Below are 11744 nucleotides of genomic sequence, written 5' to 3' on the forward strand. Positions count from 1 at the left end.
CCAGAGTATGTTGTGAAGGCCAAGACCATAACAGCGTTCAAAAAGAACTCATTAATTTCATGGAGGATAGGTCCATCAAAGGCTATTAGCCCGGATGGGCTGAGAGGGTAACGCTCGCCTCTGTTTGCCAGAGGCTGGGAATGGGGGACAGGGGATGAATCACTTGGTGATTTCCTGTTCTGTTCATTCCCTCTGGGATACCTGGCACTGGCCACTGTCAGAAGGCAGGATACAGGGCTAGATGGACCTTTGGTCTGACCCCGTATGGCCATTCTTATGTCCTTATGTTCCCTTATTTATGTGTTGTGAGAAAGAGTAAATATAAATGCATGATCTACATTCTTCATTGATAGATTCATAGGGTTTAAAGTCAAAAAGGGCCATTAGATCGTCCAGTCTGACCTCCTGTATAACACAGACCATTATAATTTACCCAGTTACCCTTGTATTAAGTTTCTTGACTTGTGTTTGCCCAAAGCCTGGTCTAAACTCGGAGTTTACATCACAGAATCATAGAGCCACGGGGTGAGAAGGAACCTCAAGGGTCAGCTAGCCTGATTCCCTGCCAAGAGTCAGGACTTGTTGTATCTAACCAGGTGGCTATCCACCCTCCTTTGGAAAACCTCCAGTGAAAGAGCTTTCATTATTTTCTGAGGCACCCCTTCCATTGTCCTACTGTGCTTAAAGTTAGGAATTTTGACCTGAGAGTTAATCTAAATCTGCTCTTTTGTAGTTTGAACCCATTGCCTCTTGTCATGTGCTCTGTATTTAAGGAGTGTTATCATGTCCCCTCTTAACCTCCTTTTCTCCAAAGTAAACCGAACCAGTTCCTTTGGCCTTTGTTGATATGACTTGCATTCCATCCTTTTCATCATCTTTTTTCACTCTCCTCTGGATCGTCTCCACTTTCTCTAATTTTTTCTATTAGTAGTGAAGAAAAATGGACACGGTGTTCCTTCTGAGATATAGCCAGCACCAAGTAGACTGGTAGTATCACACGCCCATCACTTGCTCTCTATGCCTCTCCTAATACAACAAACCATAGAATCATAGAATCATAGAATATCAGGGTTGGAAGGGACCTCAGGAGGTCATCTAGTCCAACCCCCTGCTCAAAGCAGGACCAATCCCCAAGTAAATCATCCCAGCCAGGGCTTTGCAAGCCTGACCTTAAAAACCTTAAAGGGAGGAGATTCTACCTTTTCCCTAGGCATTCCAGTGAACGCATTCACCACCCTCCTAGTGAAAAAGTTTTTCCTAATATCCAACCTAAGCCTCCCCCACTGCAACTTGAGACCATTACGCCTCGTTCTGTCATCTGCTATCACTGAGACAGTCTAGATCCATCCTCTTTGGAACCTCCTTCAGGTAGTTGAAAGCAGCTATCAAATCCCCCCTCATTCTTCTCTTCCACAGACTAAACAATCCCAGTTCCCTCATCCTCTCCTCAGAAGTCATGTGTTCCAGTCCCCTCATCATTTTTGTTGCCCTCCGCTGGACGCATTCCAATTTTTCTCACATCCTTCTTCTAGTGTAAAAAGAAAAGGAGTACTTGTGGCACCTTAGAGACTAACCAATTTATTAAAGCATAAGCTTTCGTGAGCTACAGCTCATGAAAGCTTATGCTCTAATAAATTGGTTAGTCTCTAAGGTGCCACAAGTACTCCTTTTCTTTTTGCGAATACAGACTAACACGGCTGTTACTCTGAAACCTTCTTCTAGTGTAGGGCCCAAAACTGGACACCGTACTCCAGATGAGGCCTCACCAATGTTGAATAGAGGGAAATGATCACGTCTTATGATCTGCTGGCAATGCCCCTTCTTATAGAGTCCAAAATGCCATTGGCCTTCTTGGCAACAAGGACACACTCTTGACTCATATCCAGCTTCTCGTCCACTGTAAGCCCTAGGTCCTTTTCTGCAGAACTGCTGCCGAGCCATTCGGCCCCTAGTCTGTAGCATTGCATGGGATTCTTCCATCCTAAGTGTGGGACTCTGCTCTTGTCCTTGTTGAACCTGATCAGATTTCTTTTGGCCCAATCCTCTAATTTCTCTAGGTCCCTCTGTATCCGATCCCTACCCTCCAGCGTATCTACCTCTCCTCCCAGTTTGGTGTCAAACATTGCATTTGCCTTTTTTTTTTGGCAACAGTAATTACATCCACACCCTTGAGAGATGTAGCTGTGTCATCCTCACCCTGGAGTAGACAGCATCAATCTTGCTACCAACTCTAGGGGAGGTGGATTACCTACACTGAAGTGTTATGGCCAGGCTGCTGTAGCTGCTTAAGTGGTTCTGGAGATACGGGTAGTTGGAAAATTTACCACTTCCCTTTGCAGTTTGTTCCAATTGTTAATCATTCTTAGTGCTAAACATTTGGCCCCTGTTAGGGGGCTTATTCTTTCACCCACTTACTTCCCTGGTCCTTCTCGCATGAACAGAGAGCAACAATACCCGAAGTCCAAAGGTGCAAACAATTCGATGTTTATTGGGGTGAACTTCCAGCAAGCATGATTCCAGTTTCCTTCCTTAGTATCCCCCTTCCCAGCTCTGACACCACAGAGCCTTACACCTGTGTCCCTGTTCCCATTCCTGCCCTTAGCCAAACATGATTCCAATTTCCTTACCCCCAATCCCTGTTCCCATTTCATAGAATCATAGAATCATAGAATCATTGAATATCAGGGTTGGAAGGGACCCCAGAAGGTCCTCTAGTCCAACCCCCTGCTCAAAGCAGGACCAATTCCCAGTTAAATCATCCCAGCCAGGGCTTTGTCAAGCCTGACCTTAAAAACCTCTAAGGAAGGAGATTCTACCACCTCCCTAGATAACGCATTGCAGTGTTTCACCACCCTCTTAGTGAAAAAGTTTTTCCTAATATCCAATGTAAACCTCCCCCACTGCAACTTGAGACCATTACTCCTCGTTCTGTCATCTGCTACCATTGAGAACAGTCTAGAGCCATCCTCTTTGGAACCCCCTTTCAGGTAGTTGAAAGCAGCTATCAAATCCCCCCTCATTCTTCTCTTCTGCAGGCTAAACAATCCCAGCTCCCTCAGCCTCTCCTCATAACTCATGTGTTCCAGTCCCCTAATCATTTTTGTTGCCCTTCGCTGGACTCTCTCCAATTTATCCACATCCTTCTTGAAGTGTGGGGCCCAAAACTGGACACAGTACTCCAGATGAGGCCTCACCAATGTCGAATAGAGGGGAACGATCACGTCCCTCGATCTGCTCGCTATGCCCCTACTTATACATCCCAAAATGCCATTGGCCTTCTTGGCAACAAGGGCACACTGCTGACTCATATCCAGCTTCTCGTCCACTGTCACCCCTAGGTCCTTTTCCGCAGAACTGCTGCCTAGCCATTCGGTCCCTAGTCTGTAGCTGTGCATTGGGTTCTTCCGTCCTAAGTGCAGGACCCTGCACTTATCCTTATTGAACCTCATCAGATTCCTTTTGGCCCAATCTTCCAATTGGTCTAGGTCCTTCTGTATCCTATCCCTCCCCTCCAGCGTATCTACCACTCCTCCCAGTTTAGTATCATCCGCAAATTTGCTGAGAGTGCAATCCACACCATCCTCCAGATCATTTATGAAGATATTGAATAAAACCGGCCCCAGGACCGACCCTTGGGGCACTCCACTTGATACCGGCTGCCAACTAGACATGGAGCCATTTCCCGCTTTAGCAAAACATGATAGCAATTTCCTTACCCCCATTCCCTGTTCACATCTCCCACACACCCCCCACTCCCCCGCACACCCACTCACTTCCTCATTGACTACAGATCATATAGTAAAACTTGAGTTCTGCTTAGCTATACCTTAACCAATCATTTTCCTGAAATTTAACTAACCAATCCTAACATATTGTAACATGATTATGTTACCAGTTATATCCCACCACCTCAATTAGTTTACACCCAGCAAAATTAATTATACAGCAGACAGAAACAATCACAGAACCAGACAGAGATTATACAGACAAACAATAGCAAAGTGGGAACTCTAATGACAAAACAATACAGAAGTGAGGATTTCAAATCCTAGCTATGGATAAGTGAGTTCTTGCCAGACAGGATGCTATCAAACTAAGTTTCCTTTTACATTTTCTAGGCACTTCCCTTTCTCTGGAGGCGATAGGCATTATCAGGACAGGATTGTGTCCTAACAGCCCAATAGCACCTTATTTCAATGTGACTAGTTTGGGATGTGAGGATGTGACCGTTCGCTTCCCAGCTTATGGCTGCCTCTGCTGCTTAGCCAAAGGCCTTAGCCTAAGAACAGGGCCCCAGACTGTCACAGTAAGAGAAGGCCCTTACACCGGCAGACAGTGATTTTGATTGTTTCTTTTATACCTCTAGAACTAGCCAAGTTATAAGAATACAACTAAATTCTTCGAGTACAGGCCTTTACCAACAGGCCTGAATATCTATATCCTAACAGCCACTACTGCGAATGAGCAAGCAGAGATTGGGGAAGTCCAGACAGCTTGGACTCACTAGCTTGGCTTCCACTGAATTAAGGAACAATGACGGATAACCAGTATCTGCACACATGTTTCCTCCTTGTGCCTATTTAGGTTTCCCACATCATGGCGTGTAGGAATTATTGACCCGTGGAGCATGGTCAAGTATGGAATGGTGTTATTTGAGTCAGTTATTCAGAATTCATTTATTTGAATAAAGAAAATGTCATTTTCCAGTGGGTGAAAAGTGATCAATTTGATTCACCCATGAGAACAACCTCCAATTGTGCATGTTTTGTCTCATAATGGCATTGTCTCTCCTTCCAGGCATTTCTCATGTGACCACCACCCTAGACTCTGAGCACATACAGCAAGTCGAGGCAATTTACAGCAGATGCAGGCGACACTGTTCTGCCTCAAAGTTGGAGACCTTCTCTCCTACTCCATGTCAGATTCCAACACAACCGACTTCTCCAGCCCCTCCACCTTCATCCTGCTGGGCATTCCTGGCCTGGAGGCAGCCCACATCTGGATCTCCATCCCCTTCTTTATCATGTACACCGTCACCCTCTTGGGGAACTTCACCATCCTGTTTATCGTGAAGACAGAGCCGAGGCTCCATGTGCCCATGTACTATTTCCTCTGCATGCTGGCCGTCACCGACCTGGTCCTGTCTACATCTACCATGCCCAAAATGCTGAGCATCTTCTGGTTCAATTCCAGGGAGATCGATTTTAGTTTGTGCCTCACCCAGCTCTACTTCATTCACTGCTGTATAGCGATGGAGTCTGGAATCGTCGTGGCCATGGCTTTGGATCGTTACGTGGCCATCTGTGATCCGCTGAGACATTCCACCACTCTGACCAACTGCTTTGTGGCCAACATCGGCCTGGCCGTGGTGCTGCGTGGCAGCATTCTTGCACTGCCCTATCCTTTCCTGGCAAGGCGGTGGCCATATTGTAGAACCAACATCATCTCCCACACTTACTGCGAGCACATAGCCGTGGTGAAGCTGGCCTGCGCTGACATACGCATCAGTAATTACTATGGCCTCTCTGTGGCATTCTTGGGGACTGGTGTGGATGTGTCTTTTATCACTGTGTCCTATATCCAGATCCTCAGGGCCATCTTCAGCCTCCCCACAAAAGACGCCCGGCTCAAGACTTTTGGGACCTGTGGCTCCCACCTCGGAGTCATTTTAGCATTTTATATCCCAGCTCTCTTCTCCTTCCTCACACACAGGTTTGGTCACAATGTGCCCCCGCATTTCCACATTCTCATGGCCAACATGTACATTCTACTGCCCTCCATGCTAAACCCCATCATCTACGGGGTGAGGACCAAACAGATCCGGGACAGGCTGATCTGGCATGTTACTCATATTGAATAAAGTTTACTTCTGGTGCTCTGGCTCTCAGACCAAGCTCTGTGGAGATCCAATGGTTGACATGGTGCTGTGTTCTCTTTCCTGAATCAGTGACTATTGACATTAAATCCTTTCTTTACCTTACAGTGCTGTATCAACCTGACAGTCCGGGGAATCCATCGATGTACAACTCACAGGGTTCCCACATTTCTTATTGCCTGTAACTGGACACTTGAAGCCCCACACTTTGCCCCACCTCCTCCCCCGTTTGTCCTGCCCCTGTCACTCACTCCTCTCCTGCACTATCCCTATTACTCGCTGGATTGTCTCCATTCCCCTCTCTATCCCAGCTGCATCCTCTATGTGCGGGGCTGGAACGGGAGTTTCAGAAGCCTGATGAGGATCCTTCCTGCCTGTAGGACGCAGCCCCAGTTGAGCAGGGGCTGATATGAGTTAATGACACGGTTGTGCCCCCCTCACACATTCTGCTGTAACTGGACACTGCCAGATCCCCTTTTCGACTCGATGTTCCAACTGAAAATCAGGGGGAAGGGGTGGTTAGTGGTGTGGAACCCTAGCATCCTGGGGTGGAGGTGATGGGAGAGCAGGGTGGAGGGTTTAGAATGGATATTAGCGTGGGGATGACGGAGTGGGTGGTCTGTGAATGGATATTAGCGTGGGGATGACGGAGTGGGTGGTCTGTGAATGGATATTAGCGTGGTGCTGATGGGGAAGAGGGGTCTGAGAATTGATATTATCCATGCAGGTGATAGGGGGTGGGACCTGTCTGGGAATGGATATTTGTGTGGGGTTGACGTGCGTCTGGTGTGTGTCTGGGAATGGATATTAGTGTGGGACTGATGGGGAGCAGGTGGTCTGGGAATGGATATTAGCATGGGACTGATGGGGGAGGACCTTGGACTGTGTAATGACATGGAGGACACACCTCTCTCTCCCCTAGCTCCTGGGGAGTTGGGTGAGGGGAAGTCCTTTTATCCCAACTAGAGAACAGCTTGTTAATCACTTCACATCATTTCTTATGATTTTCTTTTTCAGGGGGCTTTGTAGCCTGTTCAGTTAAAACGGACACAGCCCCTTTATATCGTTTTGCCTCCAATTGATACTTTTGTTTTTCCTGCATTTGTGCATTCATATCACATTCCAATTCCTGACAAGTCTGAGTTAATGCAACCATAGCTGGGAATTGGCTATATTTTGCATCAGAGAAGTTTGTAAATCTCTTTGCATCCCCTCATTTTGCAATCTCAGCTTCTGCAGCTCCTGTTGCAAATTTTCCTTTTCATCTTTCCAGATCTCATGCTCCTCTGCAAACTTATTCACGCCCTGTTTCATAATCCAAACAGCAGCATTTCTCATTTGTTCCTTTTTTAGGACTGAGAGTGCCACAAGTCTGATATTTTAATAATATGTCATTCAAACACCCTTCCCTGAACAGGACAGGAACAGCGTTTGGCAGCCGGAGAACAGAGCCCAGATCCTCACATGCCTATCTCAGTAAACACCCCTCCACCATAACCGGAGGGTTCTGGGCATCCCCTTCAGCCTTGGTACGATGACCCCTCACTGTCTGCATTTGCAAACCCCGAGCCACAAATAATAGGTCAGAACTGATTCAGCCCAATATTTACATTAGTTGCTCAACCCCAGTGATCCAGGATAGCAACCTCTTACCAAGAAGCCAGTCCAGAAACAGCATTCATTCAGTGGAAAAACCGATTCACATAGACATGACAGTAAACCGTCCTGTGCTATCAAATATTAACACTAGGGGGGTGCTACTACCCCTGAAATGGGTCTTGCATGGCTCCCAGTGGAGAGGATGACTGTCCGACCAGTGAAAACGTCCACAAGAATTATCCGCAATACACAGGATTTCATTGAGAAGGAATTACACAAGCGGTGATGGGTTATATCAAGCACATAACTCCTGTGTTAGACAAAGCTATATATGAAGAGCTTTACAGTCCCCTAAATGAGCCTCTGTTTCACAGAGATACGCAAGCAGTTCCTGTACGGGCCCCACTCAGTGCTGCTTGGCACACAGAGAAGGGGGTTGCCAATTTTATATACGGCTTCTTTTCTCTTTGTCTGTTCTTCTCAACCCTCTGGTCTGTCTCGGATGCCCTCGAGGCAAGGATTTGACTGTGTTGAGAACTGCTGGGCTCTGTGCTGAGGCAGAGAGGAATTGGAAAGAAAGAAAAAGTAAAAGAAGCACCTCTGTAAAATCAGGATGGAAGGTAATCATACAGGACAATCAGATTCAAACCACAGAGGATTTCCCTCTAGACCAAACTCTAAAGTTACAAAAAGAAATCCAGGAACACACCTTCTTCTCAGCACAGAGAAAATCACAAGCCAAAACAAAAATAAGGTAACGTATTCCCTTGCTGGTACTTAGCGATTCGAATGGAGTTGGATTGCTTGCTTCCTTGATCTGTGTCCAGCAAGCACTCGGAACAGACAGACCAAAACTTTTCCCCAACCCTGCCGCTCCCGGCTCTGCCCCCGGATTTGAAAGTATCTTGTCCCCTTATTGGTCCTTTGGGTCAGGTGCCAGACAGGTTACATGAGCTTCTTAACCCTTTACAGGTAAAAGGATTTTGGGCCTCTGGCCAGGAGGGAGTTTATAGTACTGTATACAGGAAGGTTGTTACCCTTCCCTTTATATTTAGGTCACCAGTAGTAAGGGACCTTCCAAAGGGAGATGAGAACTCCTGGGCTCTGTGCTGAGGCAGAGAGGAATTGGCTGTGTGACGTTGCACTCCATATGCTTTATGGAAATATACTTATGAATATGAATCGGACCTTAATGGCATATGCTTTCTGTGAAATGCCTCTTGTCATGTGTTATTGGAAAAGGTACAATCGACTGAATGCGTTCACCCTATTTGTATGCATGTATTATTTTTATGACTGAAGGTAGGAATATGAAGTATAAACTTGTATTACTGATGTAGTCACGCTAAGTGAGGGCCATGAATGGTATTTCAGGGAAACGATGGCTCCACTTAAGTCGAGCAATTGGCTGTGAATGGGTTTTGTCCTGTATGTTTGCGGGACACCTGCAAGCAGGAGGGGCAATGGGGGCTGTCAAGGTTCCTCCCCCACTCTGAACTCTAGGGTACAGATGTGGGGACCTGCATGAAAAACCTCCTAAGCTTATCTTTACCAGCTTAGGTCAAAACTTCCCCAAGGTACAAAATATTCCACCCGTTGTCCTTGGACTGGCCGCTACCACCACCAAACTAATACTGGTTACTGGGGAAGAGCTGTTTGGACGCGTCCTTCCCCCCAAAATACTTCCCAAAACCTTGCACCCCACTTCCTGGACAAGGTTTGGTAAAAAGCCTCACCAATTTGCCTAGGTGACTACAGACCCAGACCCTTGGATCTTAAGAACAATGAACAATCCTCCCAACACTTGCACCCCCCTTTCCTGGGAAATTTTGGATAAAAAGCCTCACCAATTTGCATAGGTGACCACAGACCCAAACCCTTGGATCTGAGAACAATGAAAAAGCATTCAGTTTTTTTACAAGAAGACTTTTAATAAAAAATAGAAGTAAATAGAAATAAAGAAATCCCCCCTGTAAAATCAGGATGGTAGATATCTTACAGGGTAATTAGATTCAAAAACATAGAGAACCCCTCTAGGCAAAACCTTAAGTTACAAAAAAGGTACACAGACAGAAATAGTTATTCTATTCAGCACAATTCTTTTCTCAGCCATTTAAAGAAATCATAATCTAACACATACCTAGCTAGATTACTTACTAAAAGTTCTAAGACTCCATTCCTGGTCTATCCCCGGCAAAGACCCAGCATACAGACAGACACAGACCCTTTGTTTCTCTCCCTCCTCCCAGCTTTTGAAAGTATCTTGTCTCCTCATTGGTCATTTTGGTCAGGTGCCAGCGAGGTTACCTTTAGCTTCTTAACCCTTTACAGGTGAGAGGAGCTTTCCCCTGGCCAGGAGGCATTTCAAAGGGATTTACCCTTCCCTTTATTTTAATGACAGGGGCCCTGCAAAGAGAGGTGGCTGATACTGGAATCCATCTTAAACCATGTACTTCTCCATCAGGAACTGGAAGAGGGTCAAACCGAAACAAAGGACTTCCACCTTTGGCTAAATCCATAACTATCCTCACTGTGTGCAGCATGTTTTATTGAAGGATCTTCAAAACACCTAGGAAAGAAAAGTTACTAAGAACATATCCCCATTACACAGATAGGCAAATTGAGGCACCAGGAGGCATAAATTTGCCGAGGTCACACAGAGATTGTGTGGAAGGAAAACGGATAGGACCCAGGAGGACAGATAGGACCCCGGAGTCCTGAGTTCCCTGCCGTAACCACAGTTTCTCGTCATGGCAGAGCCACGGTTTCCATCATGCAATTCAAACCAAATGCGGTGGGTGGGTGGGAGTGCACGAAGAAGATGACTGAGGCAGGGAAGGGGGGCTGATCACCAGTGCGAGGTTGGTATACTGGCTCTCCAGCCGCAATATCATTGGGATGTGGTGCAGTGAACAAGGGGTGCAATTTAAAAGGGAGAAGGGGCAAAAGCCCTTCGGGAGGTGACATGGGTGCATGGAGCAAGATGTAATCAAGGGGGTGGCAAGTTAAGGTTAGGGGAAAAGCAGGCCAGAGTGGGGAGGAAGAGCAGAAGAAGGAACTGCTGAGGTGAGGGCGGGACAGGCAAACTAACAAATACAAAAAGAAAAGGAGGACTTGTGGCACCTTAGAGACTAACCAATTTATTTGAGCATAAGCTTTCGTGAGCTACAGCTCACTTCATCGGATGCATACTGTGGAAATTGTAGAAGATCTTTTTATACACACAAAGCATGAATAAATACCTCCCCCCCACCCCACTCTCCTGCTGGTAATAGCTTATCTAAAGTGATCATTCTCCTTACAATGTGTATGATAATCAAGGTGGGCCATTTCCAGCACAAATCCAGGGTTTAACAAGAACATCTGGGGGAGGAGTGGGGTAGGAAAAAACAAGGGGAAATAGGTTACCTTGCATAATGACTTAGCCACTCCCAGTCTCTATTCAAGCCTAAGTTAGTTGTATCCAATTTGCAAATGAATTCCAATTCAACAGTTTCTCGCTGGAGTCTGGATTTGAAGTTTTTTTGTTGTAATATCACGACTTTCATGTCTGTAATCGCATGATCAGAGAGATTGAAGTGTTCTCCGACTGGTTTATGAACGTTATAAATCTTGACATCTGATTTGCGTCCATTTATTCTTTTACGTAGAGACTGTCCAGTTTGACCAATGTACATGGCAGAGGGGTGTTGCTGGCACATGATGGCGTAGATCACATTGGTGGATGTGCAGGTGAACGAGCCTCTGATAGTGTGGCTGATGTGATTAGGCCCTGTGATGGTGTCCCCTGAATAGATATGTGGGCACAGTTGGCAACGGGCTTTGTTGCAAGGATAGGTTCCTGGGTTAGTGGTTCTGTTGTGTGGTATGTGGTTGGTGGTGAGTATTTGCTTCAGGTTGGGGGGCTGTCTGTAGGCAAGGACTGGCCTGTCTCCCAAGATTTGTGAGAGTGTTGGGTTATCCTTCAGGATAGGTTGTAGATCCTTGATGATGCATTGGAGAGGTTTTAGTTGGGGGCTGAAAGTGACGGCTAGTGGCGTTCTGTTATTTTCTTTGTTAGGCCTGTCCTGTAGAAGGTGACTTCTGGGAACTTTTCTGGCTCTGTCAATCAGTTTCTTCACTTCCGCAGGTGGGTATTGTAGTTGTAAGAACGCTTGATCCAGCTTCTGGAATCAGACGTCTCAGGTAATTATTATTTTTTGTGCTTTAACCAGTTTGAGGACTGTCTTGTCTTTGTGTCTATCCGTCTTCCCCGTGGTGTGTGTGTGAA

General features: G+C 46.2%; 1 protein-coding gene across 1 annotated transcript; it reads left to right on the plus strand.

The window, feature by feature from the left end:
• The first annotated feature begins 4915 nt into the window (after window positions 1-4915).
• Window positions 4916-5860, plus strand: LOC140913123 (olfactory receptor 52E8-like). The gene has a single exon (XM_073348938.1). It carries the CDS (start codon window positions 4916-4918, stop codon window positions 5858-5860), a length of 945 nt encoding a protein of 314 aa, XP_073205039.1.
• Window positions 5861-11744: the final 5884 nt, after the last annotated feature.

Source organism: Lepidochelys kempii, chromosome 1 (assembly GCF_965140265.1).
Source record: "Lepidochelys kempii isolate rLepKem1 chromosome 1, rLepKem1.hap2, whole genome shotgun sequence".
NCBI classification, from domain to species: Eukaryota; Metazoa; Chordata; order Testudines; family Cheloniidae; genus Lepidochelys; species Lepidochelys kempii.